This window comes from Pseudochaenichthys georgianus, chromosome 17 (genome assembly GCF_902827115.2).
Source record: "Pseudochaenichthys georgianus chromosome 17, fPseGeo1.2, whole genome shotgun sequence".
NCBI lineage: Eukaryota > Metazoa > Chordata > Actinopteri > Perciformes > Channichthyidae > Pseudochaenichthys > Pseudochaenichthys georgianus.
Window position 1 is genome coordinate 24,359,028 of NC_047519.1, and position 25,994 is coordinate 24,385,021.

Sequence of the window (25,994 nt, forward strand, 5' to 3'; positions counted from 1 at the left end):
AGAAACAAATTAATTTATACCAGCAGACAGCAATCCTTTCTCTGTTGTGATAAAAAAAGTTATACTTTGAACACCCTCCCTGTGGTCCAGACCAGCTGGCATTATTATTCAATTCACCTCATAACAACGCAAACAGCTTTACAAAATAATCAGTGAGACAAATAATCTGACACTCTGGAAGAAATGCCTTTGAAGCAGATTGCATTATTTTGTCAGCTCCTGATTATGATGGGTCTGAAATCTCTTTCACCTATAACAGTGTGTTTAGTCGCTAATGGCCTACAGCGTGCCGCAAACTATCTTGTGTTATGATCCAATATGTGTCAGCTGCCGAGTAACAGCCTTCCCTCTGTGATAATGTGCTGATAAGGCAATTTCCCCCCAGTGTTATTCAATTCCTGTAATCAAAAAGTTCAGAACAGATTCTTCTCAAGGTTCTGATTCGCTTAATGAAATATTCATGTAATACTTTCCTTTAATCATCTGCACCAAAACAATAACACCAAATCTGGCCCATGAACAAACATGACTCATTTGCATATTTTCTAATGAATATCATTATTGTTTTCTAATGAAATCTTAAGAGGGAGGGGAACATATATTCAGTAGTTCATCAGTGTTCTGTTGTTTTGTCTTTGAATCAAACAGACGCTAAAACAATTTCCAACTCATTTCAGGGAGAGACGAGCTTTCAGTGAATCCAGTAATGAGTCGGACAGATTTTGTGAAGTAAAGAACTGAAAGATGAGATGAGCAGGACGAGAAAAAAATCCAGCTGCAGGGTTCTCCGTCTTCAGATAATAATAATAATCAATTGAATTTATATAGCGCTTTTCAAGTCTCAAAGTCACTTGACAGTTTGGAGGGGGGACCAGGAGTTTGTGGTGGATGCGGTGAGAGGGAAGAATCCAACAAAAATGGCTACCGCCCAGACAAGGTATGGGAAACGTCAACTTACAATAGATTTATCAATGGAACCAATTGAAAGCTGCCACCCTCTATTGATTAAATCCATTTCAGTCATGGAGACGGTGTGCAGATAAAGATGGTAATAAGGCTTTTACAAAACTGAACAAAACGTCTTAAAGGTGGGGTAGGTACGTTTGAGAAACCAGCTCGAGATACACTTGTTGTTATATTCCATGGAATGCAACATCCCGATAGCAATGAATATCTTCAGTGCTTTGACAAAAAATCCATAAAAACGTCATCTGTGGAAGCCGTAGTACTGTAAAAAGCACAACCAATCATCTGAGCCGGCCCGGCTAAAATAACTGGATGGCCTTCCTGCCTGTCAGCCTTCCATCTGTGCACAAACTTATCTCGTGCCCTCATTGGTCATGTGCGCGTTCGTGTGTGTTGGAGCTCTGTAAGGAAGTGGCAGATTTTCTCCGGTCGTGTATTTTCAAATTCTAGCGCACTCGAGCTGATTTCTCCAAAATTACCGACCCCACCTTTAATATCAGCCTGCAGCACAGAAAATGTAGATACTTGAAACTTGAATTAGGCAGTAGCATACTTGACCTTATTACCTTAATTTCATAATACACCTGTGTTCCAGCATCATCATCATCATGTCTATCTTATCCAGCAAGATAAGCTACGGTTATGCCAGAGCACATAAAGTGGACATGATGCGTGGATAATCTTTGTATTTGAAAGTACTCCCTGGGACTCTCTCTAGATTAATTATCTGAGATTAAGACTCTTACCAAGCCAGAATTCATCCTCCAGGTTTCCGAAGCCAACCCGATAGTCATTCCACTTCCTGGAAAAGTCTGTGAGTCCGTTCTGACGACGCTGGAAAACCTGAACACCAAAATATAACAATGTGACAAGATCAGAAAAATACAGTTTACAAATAGACTAATGCAACTTAAATGTTCAGACAAGATAAGTCAGTACTGTGACTAAAAGGACCTTCAGTACTGTGTAGTCAATCAAAACCTGCTCTGTCTTTTATACCTTTACAGTTTATTGCATTATAGTGAACCAAATGCTTTAGAAATGCTTCAGAGCTACTTACAATCCAGCCTCCTTCATCAGTGGTCATGTCACAGAACACCTGCACCCCCTGGCTGGGGTCTCTGTTGATGTAGATGGTGTAGACCCCGCTCAGAGTCTCTCCATTCAGCAGGTGTTGGGCACAATTCTGAGGCGTTGCAAACAGACGACTCCCTGGAGATAAGCAGAAGAGGACCCATTAGAACTTGAGTGTTTTTGTCCATCTTTTGTAGAGTTATCCGTAGACGGTACAGGCATTTGAAAACTTTCCATTTTCTTCAAAGGCTGCAATCATTTGGATTTTTATATCATCTGAGTAAACACCTATTTGCTCAAAGATCAAAAGCCATGGATAATCATTTACCGCTTTGTTGTTGCCCTCAGCGCAACAACAAAGCCCTTCACTGAAAACACTGTTTTGTTTACAGCCCATAACTTTTGTTTTGTTTTTAGCAGACAGTTGTTTTAGTGGACAAGCTCTGATAAACCAGCTGTATGCTATGTGCCTCAAATTATAGACGTAGCTGTTAAAGAGCCAATTACCCTCAGGAGAGAAGAGAACAATAAAAAGGAGAGCAACTATTGATTTAACATTCATCAGGCAACCAGAAACACGGCTCTAAATAAAGGTTAATGTTGCTCCATTTCCGTTGGATGTGTGTACTATTAAGTTTCCTATATACATTTGACAAGGTAATACATTCTAATAGTGTGTTTACAGCTTATCCTACTGCCTCGGTGTTAGTTACATTAATGCACAAGGAATAGATGCCCCGTACAAAAACATTCAAATCAAATATAAACAACATTTTAACAGTTGCTAGACTGTTCCATAGTTTTGCTCCTTGAACAGACTGAATGTCAAAGTCAGCTTTTGCGTCAGGAAATATGACAGCTACAGTTTTTAGTGTGTTGATTTAACTGGTCTGCTGGCGTCTTAAAACAAGTTCATTAAGCAGGGAAGAAGCATGACCATGTTCAAAATAAGCTTTCATTTGGAATAGCTTTTGAAGCTTTCGAAGTGTCCAAAAAACATCAATTAAAAGTTTAAGATTAGAGTAAAACTGACAACCTGCAAAGCTTTCATTTAACTGCCACGTTCACTGCTGGGTTGAAATGATAGATATTAATATTTACTTTTGGCATGCTCACAGAATTGTTCAAGTTATTAGCAGCTTCATAATGCTTCCTAACCCTTGTTTGAGTGACAGATCCAGAGTCTAACTATACACTGGGCAGAACATTGAAGATTAGAGCACTCTGTTCAGCTGTAGGATCGTAGACAGCCAACCTGCAGGTGCAGCCTAATGAGAAGTCTCCATACAGACAGGAAATGGAGATTATAATTGTGTCTGACGTTGGGGACACATTACTGTGCACCTTTGTTACGGTGACAGAAATATGAAATGCTGTGCAAGAAGGGGAAATAAATCGGGCCAAGAAAACTCACCCTGTAGGAATCTCTTTCCGAGTTTAAAGCAAACAATACAAACACATGGTGTGTATGTGTATACAGTATGTGAGGGGATGTGTGTGTGTGTACTGTACCTGTAGTGAAGGTAGTGGACACCACAGCGCTGGTGTCAAGTCCTCTAGCAGCCTGGAGCTTCACTGTGAACTCTGTGGTCTCTGCCAGACCCTCCAGACGAATCCATGTGTCCTCTGAATCCAGTATCAGCTCCTAATACACACACACACACACACACACACACACACACACACACACACACACACACACACACACACACACACACACACACACACACACACACACACACACACACACACACACACACACACACACACACACACACACACACACACACACACACACACACACACACACACACACACACACACACACACACACACACACACACACACACACACACACACACACACACACACACACACACACACACACACACACACACACACACACACACACACACACACACACACACACACACACACACACACACACACACACACACACTAGATTGAGACATTGTATTATACAAAGCAATAATTCAATGTGATTTCTGTGTAAACCTCAGGGTAGAAAACTAATGACACAAGAGTCCCCAACCAGTCACAGATAAAACATTTAATTCTGCTTGTGAGATTTCAAAAGACTTTTTTTGGCAACAAAGAGACCTTCAGGCTATTTTTGTTCAGGAAACACACGGCAGCTTGCTTTGTGTTCTAGTAGCACGGTGTTATGTCAAACTGGTGACTCAAAAAGGTGAGGAGGAAATTAGATGGATTGTAATAAGGATATAAGTTAGTTTAAATACTGTATTAGTGATTTTGTATAAGTTAGCTGTTTGCATATGAAACATTTGGCAGTTCTTTTTATTGTAGATGATTTCTTTCTCACACAAATATTTTGTTCTGTAAAATGGTGGCTTCCTGTACTTCCTTGTAAGATAGACTGGATGTTTGGCATGACACATAAATAACTAAGTAGTAAGTCTTGGACATGAAGAAAGGGACTAAGCCATATACAATATAAAAGGGTCTTATTGGACAGCCAAGTTGAGACGCTACGAAGGAATCAGGAAATAAACATTTATATTTCTGTTAAAGAAGTCATAAAAGTGCACCAGACAGTTACTTCCCTCTGTTAGTGAAAATGTTTCTTTCATTGAGCCTGTCTGAAAGAGCCATGACATATTTCCTGTGACAGGTTTCTTAGATCAGACATAAATCGCACAGTGCTCGCACTCTACGCCTGTATTGGTATGCATGTATGTTACAGTTTGCCCTGGATACACATTAAATATGAAGAAGAAAGAATGAAATATTCAGCCAGTTTTGAAAAAGAAATCACACATTTCCATGCAATGTGTCTACGTGAATTATGCATGGCAGCAGCTGGTAAATGGTGCCTCTCCGTCTCAGAGGATCTAACATATTCCCTCCATGTTTCTAGGGTCAAGATAGGATTTTCATGGAAAGCAAAAACTCCCTGTTTTCTAAAACATACCTTTATGTGTGTGGTCGATGTTTGGTGGATTTTTATTCATCCTTGTGCATGTTTGAATAGGGAGAACTTTATTATTCTAGGCACCAAAATAACCAACAGTGATACATGCATTTACAAACTGGTAAGTAAATGTTAATGAGATAAAAAATGAATCTCGTTGCTACTGTGTGTAATTTCAGTCCATTATCTCCGTAAGAGAGAGAGCTGAACAGCTGCAAGGCTCAGGAATATGTGTTTAGATTACAGCCGAGGTAACGCAGCCAAGATGAACCTCAAGTAGAGGCAACAGGAGGAGAATCTCTCAATGAGCACTTCAATCTGCGGCCACAGCGGTCGGTTTGGCTCGGAACTGAATGTGTTGTGACTCATTTCCTTTTCAAACACAATGACTGTGGCACTTGTTACTGAGGCAGCTCACTGGTGAACAAAGAATTGAATGAAATCTAAAAGAACATTATCAAAGGTGGCGAGGAGAGTGAGACAAAAAGAAACATGTTCATACTCCTTCTAACACAATCTTACAGATTTAAACACATTTTCTTTATAAATGATCAAAGCTTTATCAAGAATATAGTTATCTTTGGGGTTTTTCTTCTTGAAAATATGAAAGAAATACGCAAACTGTTACGAGCTATGGGCCTACAGTGGGGTTTTTTTCTCCAGTCGTAGCCAGAGCCAACATCTATACACACCGATATGACATTAGCTGCTCACTTTTTGAGCTGTAAAAGGTGCTGCATATGACCAGCTAATGAGCAGCCTGCAAACTGACCCAATGCATACTTCTCTTTTTCAGTGAGCAACTGAGACAATTAAACTGAGTACATGTCTACATTTGATAGGAAGCATACAGTATCGTCAAAGGTATGTTCAAAGTCTGTTGCTCTTGTTCTGTGTAGCAGGCTGCTGTCTGGTTGTTAGTCAGTATGCCTATGATAAAAAAGTGTTTTATGCAAATATGATTTATAAGAAACTACATTATTGGCTGTATGAAAACAACAGTGTTTTGATAGCATTAAAAAGAAAGCTCCATAATGAAACCTAACTGTTAGATATGAATGTCTACCTTTTGGTATTGATTTGTATGCTGCGTGTTTGTGTATTATGCAGATATGTATGTCGTAGGAGAACAATAATTGTGAAAAATGTTATTTCTCTTTAGCATGCAAAGTTATGCAGAGTCTTGGAAATGGCATATCAAAATGTTGATTTAAAAGTATTCTTGTGTAAAAGCCATTACATTTCTAGGGACCATTTTTCTTTTGAAACAAACCATTGTTTCGGAAAATAGACGAAAAGGCAGAACGAGGGATGAATATCAAGACAATTATATGAAGAAGGATGCTGATGGCACTTATAATAAAAAAAAGGGATACTGTTGCATTCTTTGTACATGAGTGACACCCGATGGTCAACCACAAAGCAGTACTACACATTCAAGCTCAGTGTGTGTGTGTGTGTGTGTGTGTGTGTGTGTGTGTGTGTGTGTGTGTGTGTGTGTGTGTGTGTGTGCCTGACATTGGGTCTTGAAGGGGACAGTCTTTGAACATCTGGTTTCATGTGTGTGCTTGTGTGTAGGACACCTAATTGCCAATAAAAGGGAGGCTGTTGCAGAGCATCATGGGAAATGGTTCTAGTCAATTCGATAACAGGTGTGGTGCGTTCTACACAGAGCTTACTAATGTGCTTTATTACCATGAATCGGCCACATGAAAATATTTAATCAAAATAAACAATGGCTCTACTGAGACCCATTAAAGTTATATCTTCATTGGACAGCCACGTTCCCTTCATGATTCCCTGGTGTGTGTGTGTGTGTGTGTGTGTGTGTGTGTGTGTGTGTGTGTGTGTGTGTGTGTGTGTATGTGAATCAATCTGTGTGTCCCCGAACGCTTGCACTCAATATCAAGGGATTACATGATTAAAAGATATAAAGTGGATTTTGAAAAGTTGTGATTTACCTTTCCAGAACGTTCTTCAACTCTCTAATAATGGGTTCAATAAACTGGGAACATGTTCTTCTTTGCAGAAATCCAAGAAGGTGTTGTCAATGTGTGTCTACTATCTGCAGTTTCTATTTTCAGGTGATTGGATTAGCAAAAGTACATCTTATCTCCCGGACACATGATTGCAAAAGTTTCATGGATACTCAACAGGAATTTAGAAGAAAGAAAGCAGATAAAGAAACCTCAGATAAAACTTTAACATACATGTAAATACAGTATAACAGATATGAGATAACAGACACAGTTGAGACAGTTCTGCTGTGTGCACTACATACTTTGCGGCTGCCGTCAGTTGCCTTGTAAGTGAGCATGTAGTTGTCAATCTCTGCGAGTGGTGGTTGCCAGGAGATGAGAGCGCTGCGGTGATTCACCTCACTGGCAGTCAGATTCAGGGGCGCGTCCATGGCTGACAGAGAGAAAAAAAACATACCAATTAAGTTCCAAATAAGGAATGCTTTCAGGACATTTTCTACATCTTCTGAGTACTGTAGTTATCAAATAATGATTGAGCTGTTGACTTGTCTAACCCAACCTCTTACAAAGTATTCATATCAATTATACACATTGCAATTTCGCTTTTTATAGATGCTCAGTTGTCATGGTGGAATGAGTGTGGGTCTGGGGTTGAAAAAAATAAAATGCGGAAGAAAATGGGTGGGCAACGGACCTATTGTAAACACAATAACATACATTTATCTCTTTACTTTAAGTAACATATTTTCTCATTCCTACCATCTGAAGAGTGCCCAACCGTTTGAAAATGGAGGATTCCATTAAGTGTTTGGTAGCAGTGGGCTGCTACTAGCTTAAGGGCAAAACAGCACCTCTTCATGTACAAGTCCACAATCTACTTGGAGTTGAAAAGCAGGTCTACAAAAGTGAGTTTTTCTTAGCATTTTAAACTAAATACTTGATTCTGCAAAGCCCGGACAGCTGACCTGAGGATCTGAGGCTGCGGATTGGCTCATGAATTGAATGAATGAATTGGCTCATGATTGGCTTCTGAAGGCCAAACCCTGTGAGCTTTAAAGGGATTTGTAAACCTTGAAATACCTTCTTAATCAAACACAGATTTATTGTAGAGAAGCCATGATTGGGGTTATTTGATGTTGTGAGTTAAGACCTTACAACCTGAACTACTTTGAGGTGAGATGTAGAGTTGATGGCGGAAATGAGGAAGTGGCAGCAGTCAAGTTGTGAACATACTGTAGTTGTGTGAATGACATTTTCTAGGTCAGAGTGTGAGAGCATTGTTTCAATCCTGGAGATGGTTCTTATTTAAAGGAAGCCGGATCGGACAACTTCTTTTTGATCTGTGGTTCAAAGCTTTCATTTGAAAGAAATAGTACTTCTGCGTTTTGGCAGAAGACTTTCCATTAGCAAACAAAGCACCGCTGATGTATGCAAACACTGATCTGCATGCATTATGCATAGCACAATTGGAAACTCTTCCGGAACATGTACCAAATGTGCTGATAATTTATGTTCTTGCTTTATTCCATTTTATTTCAAATCTTTTTTTCTTTTGCACCCCTGAATGAGGCTATCTGGCCGCACGACAGAAAACCAAAACCTTATTGGACCTTTCTCTGAGGTTGGCTCTCCTGCTGTTCTGCCTTGGCCAGATTTCTCTCTCTCTGGACAGAACCAGCAAGAGATGCAACAAAGCGTCAATGACCCCAACCTTCCCACAAACCTCTCTTTCTTTGATTAAATAAACCAGACAAATGCCATGCCATAACTGCTGAAGGTCATCTTGAATGGATCTCTTTATTTCCATTTTCTTTGCAACTTGTACCACAAGTGTGATGCTGCCAGAAGCAATAATACATATTATTGTTCCCTTAAACAAATCTGATAAAGAGACCATGTGAACCATGTGCAAACCAAAGCATTGGCCTGCAATCCATCTGTGCTCCCGGGTGTATCTGTGTATCTTGTTCCTGCCTGCGTACATGACATAAGCTGCTGCTCATAACCAATTGCCCCTTGCAGGATTAATAAAGTTGTTGATTGAGAATATTTCTCTTGATTTCTTTATAGAATTTGTGCGTTTATTTGATACTTTGACAGTGCAGAGGGTGACAGGGAAAAGGGGCGTTAGACTTCCACAACCTTGAATAAACATTAAACTATTGACATCTGCATACAAATCAGTTGTTTGACATGTTGTCGTGTAATTGTTGTAGACTATTTTACCAATGTTGATAGAAACATAGAAATAATGTCATCCATGTTGTGTATCATTGATGTGATTATAGATTTTGAACAATGCCAGTCTATGTCACAGGGGAATGAGCTATGCTAGGCTTTGACTACAAAGGCAACACCTCTCAGTAACAAATATATATTCGGGCTTTGGTCTTATATGATAGGTAGATTAGGAGTATAATATTACCAGACATATCCTATAATGCCATCATATCATTAGGGATGAAAGCCATTGGAACAAAAAGGAACATTTAAAAAAAATAGGGAAAACAAAGCTTATAATCTGTACTTTATAAGCAGTTAAAGGTGAACACATAGGAAAGGAAAAGCGCAGGTAAAAAGGAACACTTTCCCTTTTTGGACATTCTTGCACATATACGGTAAATGTGGTAAATGGGTACAATCCCAAAATCCCCACAGGACTGAGAGAGAGGAGCAGACAAGACACTTTCCATGTTTAGTCACAGTGTATCCCCGCTTCAAAATCATTCAAGCCCTTGATCGGTAAGCCCACCCAAGTTTTACCGCACATTACATCACTCCATCCAAGTATATTCTTGGTGCCTGCACAGTTTAAACAAGGCTTGATTATAGTCTGTCTTGAGACCTTAACCACATCACAAGCAGACTCACCTCAATGTCCCCACCTTACATCACACTTTTTTAGTCAATATCTGATCTTCCGACATGGTGGCAGAAGCATTGACACGCTGTAACCTCATTTGAGAGCTTGATGGAAAATAGATGACCTTCATTTTGAAAACATCAATTTCCAGGAGTTACATCATGGGTCTGGGGAACATCGTCAGCAAACAGCAGTCTGAGCATGGGAGGCAGGAACCGAAACAAGTGAAGTGCTCCACTTTGTGTTACGTGCAATCCAATGTCCCCACGGTGAAGACAAGATAAAGATGTCTACTAACATGTCTGTCCCTTTCTGTGATTTATTTTTCGACGTTAGACTTTTGTAAACAGTCTGAACTTTTAACTTCCCTAACTTTTAGCTAAACAACTAACCCCTAATTGAACTCAGACTTTACACAACTCCCCACATGCACTATTGCGGCAGTAATCTTAAACAAAGTGCCGCGAGGGACTAAACAAGAGAAAAAACACTGTGGACGCGCAAAAACTCAGTCTTTCCAAAAGTATGCGTTTGACCTTTTATTTCCAAAGCAAAAACATTCCATATCCATATGCGTAGGCCTATATTCCTTTACGCATGCATGCGGTCAACAAAAATGTTCCTTCTCCAGCTCACTCCCCCTCCATCTATTACAAAGTGCGCAGGTAAAAGCAACCGGATATAACCACAAACGTCACCACACAAATCCAATGACACGCCCACCACCTATAGTGACTCAAAAAACATGTATCGTAACAAACACAGAAACATACTTCAACTGTGGCTCCTACACGCACATACAAAATCCACAAACACACACTGTCTTCTATGTGAAATACTTGTCTGTGTGCACATTTGGAAGGATCAATGACAGCTGGGTAATTAACAGCATGTACGCGCCTTGATAACCTCCTGAGTTAAGTGGGGTGCTTCCTTTTGGAGACAGTGATAGGCAGATTCACATTGTGCGGCGGGGGGGGGATTTAGAGAGAGTGACAGAAATGGAACAAAGAGTTTTTTTAGGAGCGCCAGGCTGAGCATTTCGCTTGGAGATGAACACAGCACAGTGCACATTGTGCTGAAGTTTTCTCTCCTGCACCTTCTCAGCTTTATTGACCTGGTCTGCATCACAACTCTGCCTTTCTTCCTCCTCTTCTTTTGTCTGTTTCCTCCTATTCCCACATCAATCTGTGGTCTTCCTCTCCTTCATTCTCTTATCACTTTTTATCTCCATTTGTGCTTGTGTTTCTCTCTCCTTCCCATCCTTTGTCCACTTCTATTCTTGCTTATCTGACAGGCTGCCATTCTAACTCGATGTGCTAGAGAGTGAACTCGAGTTTATCGTTTTGTTCTTGTCCTCCTTCGGCTTGATGTACACTGTGCTATGTTATGCACGCATGGGAGATAGGTGAGAGAAAGAAGAGCCAGAAGGGGGCATTCCTTAAAAAAGGATGGCCAGCAAACAGCTTTAGCTTTCTGTCCGTATTCTTCACTTTCTCTTAATTAACTAAATAAAACTTTCCCTATCCTGTTCTGACTCACGCTCTCCCTCCAATGCAACCTTTCCATGGCGTGCGCCCAGGCAGGTGAGCAGGTGTCGGGAGTTACTGGCAGCTCTGAAGCTCCATTTTCAGGCGAGGCAGTTTGAACAATGGTATTGAGATGAATGGGTTTGGCTTCATCTAATGTCTCATTAACACGCTGTGTAAACAAAGGGAAAGTAAAAAAAGAACACACACAGCGCAGCAGATGGGAAGGGCAGCATGGGCAGCAGTCATTTGTTGTAGAAAGACAGAGGAAGTTATTCTTCTGGAGAGGGAAACACAACTCTATGCCAATTTGCAAGTGAATCATTCTGCCTGAATGATGTATAGGAAACTCCTTTGAATAAATGAAACCCATTGAAGTGAACACAATGCTGCTTGGATGAGCCTCACAGATTGTAGTTTGATGTTACACCTTGTTATTTTCCGTAAGAACACTCAAGAGCCTTGATTAGCGTCATGGCCAATATTAAAGAGCCAAAAGGAGCCTGACAACCACCATCAATGAGGATTACTTCAAACTTCTGCATACACTATAGCGTTTGAGAGCACTTCACTCCACCGCGGTTCTTCTTCAGACGAGTAGTTTGTTTAATTTATTCACCTAACAAACCAGGTTTCTTTGTTTTGTTTTATAAGCTTAAAACAAGAACAAAGACGACGCCTCAATGTCATACATTTTCTTCTGCCTTTCTTCAGTTTGTCGCTTACCCCCTTTGCTTTTATATATTCTTTTTGCATCCTCATTCTCTTATTACAGGGCAGATGATCAAGCGAAGATGTCTCATCAAGCCATTGATTCCATCCATGACACCCCTAGATAAGGATTGTTTCATATCTTATCAGTTTAGTCAATTTCTTTTATAAACTGCTTTTAAATATTGAGTGGGAACAGTAAGTTACTAGGCTCAACTCAATAAACCTTTTTGTATTTTAAACTGTTTGCAAACAAACATTCAAAACCTACTTTCAACTGACAGTGATATCGTGATATTAAAACAAACAAACACAGGAATGCTGAATCCTACGTCATCCCAAACATTATTAATAATGCCTTGCCGGTCTATTTCTGGTTGTTTTGGCTTGATCTATTCCTCCTAATATGACATTTGAAACATCTTTGTAAAATGGATACCATATCAGAGAATATGGAATAAATGAATACCTAAAAAAATGTAATATCTTTAACCCTAAATATTTAAACACATTCTTTAAAATACATTAAACTGTCAAAAGGCAGCTCGCTCAGTACTTGGTAAACATCTCCAGCCAGAGCTCAGAGATCTGCCCGCAGCGCAGATCTCTGCTGCTTCAAAACTTGCTGAGCACTTCTCTGTGGGCTCAGACATATCTGAGGGAGGAGAAGTCCCGGTGCTGCAGGCTTATTGAGACACCCGTAGCAAAAGCCCTTATCTTCCAGCCCTATAGCTAAATATCAGCTGATGGAGAGTCAAGCTGTCTCACTCTGTGTTGATCTCCTGAGGCGTGGAGGCCAGCCAACGAAACCACTCTGAGATGTGGTTAAGAGTCTTGGAAATCCACAAATAAACTCCTCCCTAAAAAAACGGAATGGCTGAGAAGGTCTTGGACACATTTTCATAGGAGCCAGACGCATTGCTTGTACTCCTCTCCTCTCTTTGTGCCGTGTGGAGAGACCATCCGGACAGAAAGAGCATCACTGACCCATCGACTCTTCTCCATCACGCCTTTGCATTTGCATAGCTGCTACAGTATACACCAGATGGACCACGAATGATTGCCCTCTCAAATAACCAATATTCCAACTGTTATAAAAGAATATGTATAAATACATTTCAGACACATACTGTACACTGAAACCAGAGATTCCAGAACGTTACAGACACTTGAAAATGTTGTGTAATTTTTTTGCAAATCGGTCAATAATGCTCTACACAACTACTATTTATTCTGCATGATTGCTGTTTGTCATTAGCGATATCTAAGAAGATAAGAAGGATTTTTCCCAACTTCGAAAATGTATACTCCACTATAAGACAAATACATTTAAATGGCTTCTTAAAGGTGGGGTAGGTAAGTTTGAGAAACCGGCTCGAGATACACTTTTTGTTATATTCCATGGAATGCTCTTAACATCCTGATAGCAATGAATATCTTAAGTGCTTTGACATCATCTGTGGAAGCCGTAGTACTGTAAAAAGCACGACCAATCACGGCCCGGCTAAAGTAACTGGATGGCCTACCTGCCTGTCAGCCTTCCATCTGTGCACAAACTTATCTCGTGCCCTCATTGGTCATGTGCGCGTTCGTGTGTGTTGGAGGAGGGGCTCTGTAAGGAAGTGGCAGATTTTTCCCGGTTGTGTATTTTCAAATTCTAGCGCACTCGAGCTGGTTTCTCCAAAATTACCTACCCCACCTTTAAGGCAAATCCTTTTACAATTATGTATGAGTCTACTTGTTATTCAATTACTATACATGTGAATTCATTAATATTATTGTAATTTATCTTAAATGTTTCTTCAAGGCACTTGCTGTTTCAATTTTCAAAAAATAAAATAAACTTCACTTGGCTATCTCTCAGGATAGATAAACCTTTTTCAGCCACTGTCACGGTTGCTTCTCGAGGCCGTCCATCTGAGTCATTCTTAACACTGTGGCTCAGTAGACAGACGGAGTGCGAGAGGCAGACAGACACAGAGGCAGTTGACAAACCCAATCAAGGGTCTCCTCTTCGTTCACAGCCTGTTCACAATGTGACATTTTCCAGTGGAGCAGAACAGCCCGAGGAAAACAAGCTGTGTGAGCGGAACCGAAACAGGCTTTAAGATTTCAATTAAGAAGTTTAATTAACAACACTAGAAGATTCCTGTGAAGTTGGGGTTGTCTATAAGGCGCCCCCTGTGAGACCTGCCATCATCATCTCTGCAAAGAGGAAGACTCTATTGGTGTGTGCTTGTGTGTGCAAGTATACTGTACACAGATGAGTGTACACTGTACCCTCACAGCTTGAATGTGCACTAGAAAGATGACATTGTTAAAATACACAGTGTTAATACCTTTAATGCCCAAGAGTAGCGCTTGATTAAGTTCAGGAATGATCCTTTAATGTTTATTTATTACATTTGAGTTTTTAGAAAAACACGAATAAGAGCAGTATTGAATTCAATTATAAAATGTGAATTTTATAGTTTTTGAAGGTCCTATTCTAGGACCATAACAAAGGTAACACACTCAAAAACCAAAATCCTTTCTTTGGCTCGATCCATCCGTGCTTTGTCCATCACAGCAGCTTCCAAATGTCCTTTACAGTATAAGAGAGAGTCTAACGGTGGCAGAAATACATGTTTTTGTTCTCGGGACAAACGAGGTACTAGGCAGAGCATCTGTTTCCGAAATAGAATCACCTTAAACTGCCACAAATATTTGTTTATGTATGAGTTGTATGTATGGCAGTAACATGGCTGTATGTATGCATAATTGTCCTGAGCCCCATTTATGTTTTGAAGTCTCTGCAGCGCTGCTCTCGTGCGTTGTTTGTTTCTGCTGCAGTGCAGGACAGGTAGCTCTGGTACTCCTCGGGGGATATGGCCTCCACTGCTGACTGAAAACTTTCTTTACTGCAAGAACTCAGAAGTTTTCAGGTGCAACTCAGCTAAACTGGAACAATTCCTTCACCCCTAACTTTGCTCTCGACAGATCAGCCAATAAAGGTAAATATCGTTTGAGAGAGGGGTCACCTTGAGGTGAAGTAGGCAAAGATGAAGAAAAAAAGCAAAAGTTGAATCCCCCCCAGTTTATGTTATGACCAAGTCAAAGTATCTAGGTACTGACCCTGCAGCGAGTGTTACACAGGGATTAAGGATCAAAGAAGTGCACACACTCGGTATGTACTGTACAAGTTTGATAATAATAACAGTACTCTATATCTTTTCGAATAATTTCCTGTACCCTTTTATCTATGGCTGCAAAATAAAATATATATGCACTTACCACGCACTGACCTTTTCATTTATATGTACATATAAACGCAGACGTAAACCTAAGAAAATCACTTCAGAGATGAGGGGTTTTAAGATTTAACAACCATCAAGTCCGCTTTTCTACAATAGTCCTGGTGGGGAGTAACAGGTAAATCACAGAGACACTGACTATATTTTCTTTGAAGAGAGAGAAACACATCAGTATTTGACTCATCCGACCTACTTTAGAAGCAGTGTGAAGCAGCCATAGTCCTTGGTCAAGGACAATGGCAGGAGAATTCCTACTTAACATACTTTTCTTTAGCAGTGAACGAAACCCAGCACCCGGAGGAGACCCACGCAAAACACAGAAAAAAGATTTTCATTCCACACAGAAAGGCTCCGGTGGGGCCTGGAGGCGCGTCCTGCTGGGATGCTTCAAAGCTAACCACAGAATCACGCACCTCCCACTGAACAGGCACCAGCTGAATAAAATGAGCACTTACGTGTTTGAAGGTTGGTGATGACGGTGCCGCTGGTGAGGGGTCCTTTGGTGGCGTACAGAGCCACAGAGTAGGTGGTGCTCGGCTTCAGATTGGACAGCTGGTGCTCCTGCTTGTTGCCTTCCACGAGGAAAGTGTCAGCTGTCACTGGAAAACATAAAAGGTTCATATGTTTACCACACTGCTCGCATTATTATTCATCTCTGAAAAGACTGCATTCATTTGTCACTCTTTAGAAATAAGCTCCTAAGCATGTTGAAACTTAATCTCAAATGAATCCTGCACTGTTCGGCAACCTTTGGGGTGCTCTTTGAAGTTGAAGGATTTCTACACTTATTATGCTTTGAGTTGAATTTGCTTTTGGGGGCAGCTCTGCATAAATAAAGCACACTATAAATATCTATTCCTTATAACATCTGACTGAATATAGAAGCAATGCAAGACTAAGAAAACATCTTCTCATGTAATTTAATATCCCAGAAATCAGTTTAAGGTATTTCATGGCTAATATAACCGTTTAACCCATTTGAAGTTTGAATTATGTACACATTTAAATACGGATAAATTATCATTCGGTAACCACTTCACATCAATGAATCAACTGTGCACAATTGCTGATTAAGAAAATAATTGTGTGACACGAGCAATAATTGAATTTGACTGGAAAATACATTTCACATAACTGCTGGGTTGTCAGCAGCTCACTGACAGGAGGTGTTTTACAACAGAATTTAAATTTGTAGTAATATTCCTCTTACGCCAGACTTTCTTTTACCCTAAATGTCACAGTGACAGTGATGTTTGTGAGGAATTAAACATGCACATGTGTCCATGCTAGAGTATTAACCTATTTTACAGAAGGTTTGACTTATGGATCCCATGCATGTAAGAGTGTTATGAGGTTGTGCCAATACAAATCTGTTTTGTAATGCAGGACAGTACCTGATGAAATATGAGATGTATTGACCTTGATGTGACACACTGACACTCAGGGGAATTGTCCACAACTTTATTATCGCACTGTCCTAAACCCTGGCTGGGGATGCTTTCCAACTATGTGCTCAGCATAAAGAAAGTGTCTCAGTATCTGAGATGATCTGGCTGCAGTCCAGTCAGGCAGGCAGGGTGTAACGCACCAATTGACTCAGAGAGCTGAGTTATACAGATTCCTCTGGATAACTCCAGGCTTAGACAGTCGGGTCGTGTGCAAATGAGAAATATCCTCCCCATAAAATGTCATCCAGACGGCTCCTAAAAGTCAGTAGGGAAATTATAGTTATCACGTTTTATTAAACCTTTAACAAACTATTTATTGAGTCAAGGCTGTTAAAATTAAAAGAGGTAATATAATTATAAATGGCTTTAGTTACGCATAAAGCAAAACACAGAATACTGCCAGAAAATATACAAACCATTTTTTCATTTCAGAGGATGAGCATCATACTGTAGGAGGACATTTTAATGTTAAGCATCAGTTTGCACGTACTACTTTAAAGCAGATGTGTGTCTCTGTAGTTGCCGTAAAGAAGTGGAATTCTTTGCCAAATTATTTAAAGAGCAAGACAATTTTTCTGTTCAAGAAAATGTATAAAGAAAGTGTAATTAGACAGCATGAAGTTGACTTTTGATTGTGTTCTGGTTTTATGTTTCAGTATTTGTAAGCAACTGTGACTGAAAGAATATTGCTTTTATTTTACTTTTTAATGGTTATTTCATTTTTGTTGTTGTTGTTATTCTTTTGTAAGAAGGGGCAGGTAAAATAAGATTTTCTTCTCCCTACTCCTTTCCACCATGCGCTATACAAAAGAAAAAACCAGTATAAGTGTACATGTTTTGTTTTAAAATAACTGCCATGTGTGGAATAAACAAATAAATAAATAAACTGGCTAGTTTAAAAAAGAAAATGACTGAGAAAATGGGGTGATGTTTGTTTAAAAATACAATTTCCTTACAATCTTTTGATACTTTCATATTTCAGCGCTCTCGCTGTGTATGTCAAGATGTTTTATATGTGGCAGTGTTGCCTACTGTAACTTGGCAGTCATCCACATGGTTCAGGGAGCAAATTATAAACTGACTCCGAGGGGCAAAGCAATATGGCTATCTGTTATCTGGATATGGCTGTCAGACAGTGAATACACGGGCTGCATCAGAAACATATGCCCTGTAAAACCCACAATTGGTTTCAAGGCTAAGTACTTCAACCAAGCATAATGAACTCTCTGGAGCCAAGACAGATCGATCCATATTACCTTCAAGGATCGTACTGATCTCACTTCTTATTGGAAAAACCTTGACGGTACCTAACATATCACCACACGTTGCACATGAATGACCAAAAACAAATCTGATCATCATGCTCTGACCTTACAGCAGCTATCACTCTATTACACTTAAAGCAAATCATTGTGCAGAGAGCTGTTAACAATAATAATTTGGTGTGTAGTTGTACAGTGCTTTTCACAACCGAGGTTAATAAGTACTTCACGACACACAAACATGACACCTACAAATGGCAGCATAAGATAAAAGGCTGATTTGTAAAATGGGATTCACAGTTTGCAACGAAAGCAGTCAAGTGACATCAAAGAAAGTGAGGCATTAAAGTGCTACAGTCGCAGATTGATCAAGGTGTTTCTTATAAACTGTAGGGGCAGGGGAAAGGGTTAAGGCATGTAGTTTAGATTCAAATGAAATGAAAATCTATGATGCATGTGTATTATCCTCGCAACTACAGTCGTTGAATGTCCACTTTTATGTAAGGTTTGAGGGTGTGCTTCTGCAAGCCTCATTTGCATATTCACCTGTCGCGGCGCGCCCAGAGGCTTTTTTGTGGGCACGTCAACAGGATGCAAGGTGTGGTTCTCACGGGAGGAGGAAGCCTGTGTGTGGTGAATGCGGGTATTCAGCGGGATAGTTACGTTTTCTCAGCATGTATATATGTTAAAATGCAATGGGGAAGTAACTGAAAGTAACCGTATGTGGATATTGCATCGACCGACCTGGAAGCACGTCTCCTTGGAGAGGACGCTCACAGAGAGAGATTCTCTCCGACACAGGGTGAGATCGCTCCTTTGTGCCACGCTGGACCTCGTGTTTCCTTTTTTTGTGGAATATATAGTAGCCTGAAAAGGCCTGCAAACATTTCTGTTTTTGCCGCTGACGGGCGCAGGAGCAACAGCCTTTTTTGTCAATGAACAATAGCCTGGATTAGGCAGTAAAGACACTTTTTGTGTATCGCAGAGCGGACTGTTTAATTTTGTTTGTGTTGTTTGGCTGGTAAACTGTCAATATAATGGATCCATGCATGAAATCTGTCTCTGTTTATTTTGTTTAAGGCCCTGTCACACTGTACCGAAATTGACACCCGATGGACACACGATAAAGGAAATGTTCAAATTCGGCTGTGATCGTAGCAACATCGGGCCATTCGTGAGGGCATCTAAGCCATCGTATGACCGCCGGTGGAGTTCCTCAGGCTCCGGCAGCAACTTCGTGAGCGGCAACTTCGTAAGGCACTCGTGAGGGCATCTTGTCAAATCGTGTCATCTTCGTGTTATCATCGGTGCATTCACACTCACTCTGATCGGGGCGAATGCCCGATGGCACCGAGGATAACAAGATGCCCTCACGATGGCCTTACGAAGGGCAAAATTGACACACGAATTCAACACGAAAATGAACCTTCGCAAGGTCCTTCGGCAATTTTTTGGCATGCCAAAGATTTTACCACCGCTCACGAAGTTGCTGCCGGAGCCTGAGAAACTCCACCAGCGATCATACGATGGCTTAAGATGCCCTCACGAATGGCCCGATGTTGCTACGATCACAGCCGAATTTGAACATTTCTTTTATCGTGTGGCCATCGGGTTGTTTTATTGCACAACAAAATAATGTAAACATATTATGTAAATAACCCAATTTGTGTTCTGTGAAACTAAAAAGGATATAATATATTATTTTGAAGGACAGTTGACAGGAAGTTGTTGTTGTTATGGAAACAAGTAAAGAACAAAGTCTGAAGATATCAGTACAGTATCATAGTACTGTAACATAATTGTTTTTGGTACTTTCATTGCAGTTGTATGTCTTAAATGTAATGTAAATGTTGCCTTCGTGTGTGGTTCGGGGCCATCTTCGTGCGAAATTCACAATTCCATATTCGTGTGTCCATCGGGTGTCAACTTCGGGACAGTGTGACAGGGGCTTACAGGAGCAGATTATCCGTTTATTATTTCTGTTTACCTTTATAATATAATTTCATTCAAGAACCCCTTGTGCGTTTAATTAACACAACTATTTTAAATAGTTGATCGTACAAAAGAGAGAAAGGTGTTGATGATTCTGTCCAAATGCTTTCATTAGTATAATTCTCGTGCTTTGATGGTGGTTAATCAAGCCTTCTTCTCCCCGTCTAATTAACAGCAAATGCCTCTTAATGGCAGTTCATATTACTCACCCTGGTTGTGTGTGAGGGTCAGCACGTAGTTGTCGACACTGGAAATGGGGGGATTCCACCTCAACAGAGCCCCTTGGGGAGTGATGTTGAGAGCTGTCAACTCAGCCGGCATGTCCATCGCTAGGATTACAACACAAATATAAGCCCAGACAAATACAACAATAACAGTATGTTCAGTGATATCTGGCCAGTATGACTGACAGCAATGGATCACCTTGAAGGACCCTTAAATGACAGTCGAAATGTTGGCTACATACTGTATCAGCCAAAAACATTAACAGCTTTCTTTATCAAATTTAAAGAGCAAAAACATTAACATTCTTACAATTCAGAAGCTGAAACCACAGTCAAATTAAAATAAAACTTAAATTGTCTCTTTTGTCTAGCATTTGCCAGATATCTTTGAAAACTACACTACCATAATTGTGTTCACAAACAGTGGAGCTGTGTCAGTCACTTACATACACAAAGACATTGTGATTCTGTACACAATGGGTCGAGATGCAATTGTAAAAACACATGGAATGCCAATTCCACCTAGACAATTCAAAATGGAAAACCATTACTCAATCCACATCTTAGTTGTACTGTAATTATAGAAATCGAGAGACAGAAGAGCTTCGCATCTACACTGATTAATTATGACTCTCTTGCCATTTTGATCACTGTTTCCTCAATTCATAGACACATCAAAGAGAAATGATGCAGTCAAAAGGCTGTAGGAAGTCTGAGAAACTCTCCTGAGCCTGACGCTTCGCCAACCTTTTCCTAATTTCATTCTCAGACTGCTAGACATGGCAACATTGAGTTTGAATTTAATTATACCTTTAACCTCAGTGTTTCAACCCCATTTCTCCTCAGGCATGTTATTTCTGCGCAGTAGAGAGCGTAGCAGCAGAACACACAACACCACGTGTGCTCCAAAGCTCTGCCCAGATGAGGTAATTAATGCTGCCCTGCCCTCATCAGACTAAAAAAAAAAGTTGTGCTCATTAGCACAACGAAGTGAGTTTGACTCTTCCTTATCTCTGCGATAGATGAACACACCTGATTCAAATCATTACTTTAATTGCAAAAAAGGTTTAAGTGAATTTAATGGAGACCTGCCAAGTCAATTAGTTTGGCAATGGAGATGGAGTTGAGATGGCCAATAAAGAAATAAATAAACAGGTCATCCACCTTCAACAGCCTCTGTGATAATCCAATCATCACTCCCCATCTCCTGATTGCTCGGGTGGATCGCAGATTGAGCCAAATACATCACGCTCGCACTCGAGGTGCTTAAGATTCAGAAAAGGAACAAAAGGCTGCTGTGGGGCATAATGCTGTGTTGCAGTCCCATGCTGATGGGAAGCTCTGCTCAATTAAACCTCCAGAAATACAAGAAAGCCTGAGCATTGACACAATTATCCTGTAAACCTGCTGTTTCCAAACACTACGTCACTGACAGCAGAGCAAATCCAAATGCCAATTACACAATAAGGCAAGTACACACTCATATGTTAATTGCAGTGTTTGCCTTCAAGGGGGTCAAATGGACCAAGAAGTATTTTCTATAGTGTTCTTCCCAGGGGATGACATTTAAAAAACTGTAGACACAGAACATCAGGTATATACTGAAATTAATATTAACATTATGTGAGAAATTATATTGGACAAACTAGTTCAGACATACCTTTGATTTCTGTTCAATTGCTCAAAACAAATGAGAGTTTTGGGTTATCGTTAAATGAAACGAGTAAAAAAATGAAGCCACTTTTACATACTTTATTCAGTGCTTTTTCCTAAAATCGGCCTCAGAGAATTTGAAAACTATTCTGTATCTAGACAATCTGACCGATTTAGTGATGTTTATTACTGTGATGCTTGAAATTAGTTTTCCAAAACTCTAATCATTGCATTGATAAGTGCAATAACATTTAGTGGTGAATTCTACTGTACTGTATGCGATTATCTGATGAAAGATGGTCGCATTAGACAATTTAAGCTACACATATTAAATCATAACCGATCATGTTGAGAATTCACAATCTCCTCTTTATCTGCTAAACATTAGATTAGGATTTTCATAATGTTAAAAAGGCTCTCTATCAAACTAAGTGTGGAAACATCGGTTACACAGCTTATTCGCAAAATAAAGACTAACAACTTCTGTCCTTGATTGTAAGGGAGAGAATAGGGCACAGGAATGCTGTATTGACGTATGAATCTGTGTGTTATTATGTGTGAATACATCTCAGCAAAACTTCAGGAAAATGTTTTACATTGAGTATTTGTGCTTTGCTGGAAAGGGTGTTTTTAGAAAAAACTTTAGATGTGACGGTTGACCATGAGGTCAGTCTGCTGTGTGCTGTGGCCATTATGAACCGCAGACCGCAGCAGATAGTGCAGTTAGCGAGACACATCGGACCATTTACTCCCCAGTCCATCTCTGCATCCCCTCTCATTACAATGGAAGCAGCACTGCCTCACTGTAAAGAAAAGCAGGTTATCAGTGTGAGTGTGTGTTCTCCACAACGCTCTACTGGAAGGGTGACATGCAACCATTGTACCTAATGATGTTATGCTGAAAGGAGGTTGTACTGTATATATCTATATATACATCGATACAACATTACGTGTTGATAGAAATCAACACGTAATGAAATAAGACCCCACGGTTTGATGATTGATAGGTGTGTGGGCTGTCTTTCATGTTGGCACACGGAACAATGGGGGCGATCCACCATTACCCACAATGTAAAGTAATTCACACAGCCTCTTCTCTCTGTGAGGAGCAGCAGGTTCAGCTTTCAGAACACAGTAACAACAAACTAAAATGGCATTGATTTTTTAAATATGTCGTGGAGTAATAGATTTATTTATTTTTCTGCTCAAGAGAGTACCAGAATGTGTGCAGGGGTTGGGTTTTCAGCATGTCAACTCTTTCACCTGTGGGGAAGTTGCAGGATTGGCTCCAGGTCGCCCTTTTTATTTACTACTAGACAAATGTGCCTTTTTGTTTCATACAGTTCAATTTGGATTGAGACAGGGAAATAATGTACCTCACGTGTGGCGTTTCACTGTCAAGGAGGCGATATAGCGTGTAATTACATTGCAAATACTGACTTGAGCCCCACCACTGTATGGGTTAGCCCTACCATAGATTACCCAACAAAAATACTCTGGAGCCGCAACTGCCGACCCGTATTGCGCATGCGCAGATCTAAGATCCAGTAGAAATTATAAAAAAGTAAAAGTCTGCTGCTTATTGTTCTAGGCCAAAATAGAGTCAAAGAGTATATGAGAGTGAGTGTGTGTTAATTAATATATTTGGCAGTTTGGAGTAAGTCTGGAGATTTGTTTGTGTGTGTGTGTGTGTGTGTGTGTGTGTGTGTGTGTGTGTGTGTGTGTGTGTGTGTGTTTCATGAATACGCCTCTCACGATAATTCATTTTGTTGGATACATTTTCCCGGAAATTATTGTCGGAAACGTTATATGACCATTTTAGACCACTGACATAATGATAATATATAATAATAATTCAAGTACATCCTTTCAAACTGCTAGTCACATCCTCATGTAAATGGCAATTTATCGAGTTCATTTTTATTTATCGTACGATAAGTCAATTAATTGCTTATCGCGACAGGCACACAATAAAACAGTGGAAACAAACATGTGTTTGACTTTCATTAGTGAATGAAACTGTGTGCCCTTTATAGTCTGTGTCCAATATTGTGTATTTGTATATATTGTATATATATCCTGTATATATGCTAAGGTCCCGCTGCTGACACGATAGCAGTCATTTTGTGCGCATATGTGTAATTAAACCCATGATATCAAAATCTCACTCCAGCTAGGTACCCAAAGTTGGCAACCCTGATAAAGCTACATGGAACATTTTCACTGCTCATTGTTGATTGTGAATGTATTGTATGTGTAGGAAACGCTCACTATCATAATGCTTTATTCAAAGAAATACTGAAACGACTTGTAAGCTAATGTATTACCTAACTGGTAGTCTTCAGCTGATTTGCTGGTACCTGCTGTGCCTTTGTATGAAGTTATATCATACAAATGCACACACACTGTGAAGACCACCGAGACAAATGTAACATTTGTGATATTGGGCAATATAAATAAACATTGATTGATTGATATCTCTCACAGGCTCCGCCCTCTACTGGACTCTATGGGTACTACCTTACCCTATGTTGCAAATGTATTATCTTTTGCAACATAGGACGTCTGTCCGTCCTGGGAGAGGGATCCCTCCTCTGTTGCTCTCCCTGAGGTTTCTCCCATTTTTCCCTTTAAACTGGGTTTTCTTTGGAAGTTTTTCCTTGTACGATGTGAGGGTCTAAGGACAGAGGGTGTCGTATTGTCATACTGATATTCTGTACACACTGTGAAGACCACTGAGACAAATGTACATTTGTGATATTGGGCTATATAAATAAACATTGATTGATTGATTGATTACCCTGCGAGCATTCTCCCACTGAGACTTCAATAGACGTAGCCGGCCTTGGGCGGGCCTACCTGAATGCGCGCGCCTCACACCGTATAAAAGGAGGCCTCGTCTCCTGACTATCACGGCCCCTACACACGGTGGCGTGCGTTGCCGCTTGGCGGTGGGCGTGTCTTGAGCTTGGGGAGTCAACGCGAGCAACGCGAGCAACCCGACCAACAACCAATCACATGAATGTCCCGCTCCGGACATACAAAGCAAAGCATTCATGCTACATCCAACCTACGTCTAGATCTCCGCGGCCCGAATCGCCACATTTCCTGCAGGAAATTCCGCATGTTAACTATGAAACAGTTACTGGGGCTTGTGCAGCCAGGCGATTGGTTCACCACCATCGACCTGACAGACGCGTACTTTCATGTAGAAATTGCTCCAGAGCACAGAAAGTGTCTGCGTTTTGCCTTCCAGGGGATAGCCTATGAGTACAATAGGCTGCCGTTCGGCTATTCCCTATCCCCCTATTCCCGTTCTCCAGCATTTCATGCCCCTAATTCAAGGGAGACATGTAATGGTCAGGAGCAACAACAGCACCACAGTGGCTTATATCAACAGGCAGGGCGGAGTCCGCTCCGCCGCCTTGTTGGCCACAGCGGAGAGGCTGTGGTTATGGGCTTCAGAGGTGGTGGTATCTCTGAGAGCCCTCCATATCCCGGGACTGGACAACAGGGGGGCCGACCTCATGTCGAGGGGCGGCCCCCTGCCAGGCGAATGGACGCTTCACCCGGAGGTGGTGAAGCAGATCTGGGCCCAGTTCGGGAGAGCGGAAGTGGATCTGTTTGCCAGCTGGCGCAACAACCACTGTGCCCTGTGGTTCTCCATGGCCCTGAGTGACGAACCGCCCTTGGGGGTGGACACGTTTGCATACGAGCCATGGCCAAGGAAGCTGCTATACGCCTTTCCACCGCTGCGTCTCATTCTCCCTCTCCTGGGGAGAGTGAGGCGAGAACGTCTGTCAGTCATCCTAGTGGCTCCGGACCGCGTCGGGGCGCCGTGGTACTCAGAGATGACACAGATGAAGGTGGGCCAGTCCTGGGCGGTTCCCCAGTTCTGGGGGGCGATGTCCCAAGAGGCAGGTGCAATCGGGGCGTTACCCACTCTCGGCCGTCCTCTCCAGTGGCTCCTGAGAGGGACAGGCTGAGACAGGGTGGATTGTCTGACAGTGTTATTCAGTCTATCCAGGCAGCTAGAGCTGGATCCAC

The 25,994-nt window shown here is 41.0% G+C and overlaps 1 protein-coding gene across 6 annotated transcripts in view; it reads right to left on the minus strand.

The window, feature by feature from the left end:
• Positions 1-25,994, minus strand: part of tnr (tenascin R (restrictin, janusin)) — a 225,220-nt gene that overhangs the window by 10,712 nt on the left and 188,514 nt on the right. For all 6 annotated transcript variants that reach the window (XM_034104811.1, XM_034104816.1, XM_034104813.1 and 3 more), the window contains 6 exons: positions 20,280-20,399; positions 15,824-15,967; positions 7,275-7,405; positions 3,553-3,685; positions 2,027-2,178; positions 1,713-1,809 (listed from right to left, as the gene is read on the minus strand). In XM_034104811.1, the coding sequence (XP_033960702.1) occupies positions 1,713-1,809; positions 2,027-2,178; positions 3,553-3,685; positions 7,275-7,405; positions 15,824-15,967; positions 20,280-20,399 (777 nt within the window). The remainder of the gene's footprint in view (positions 1-1,712; positions 1,810-2,026; positions 2,179-3,552; positions 3,686-7,274; positions 7,406-15,823; positions 15,968-20,279; positions 20,400-25,994) is intronic.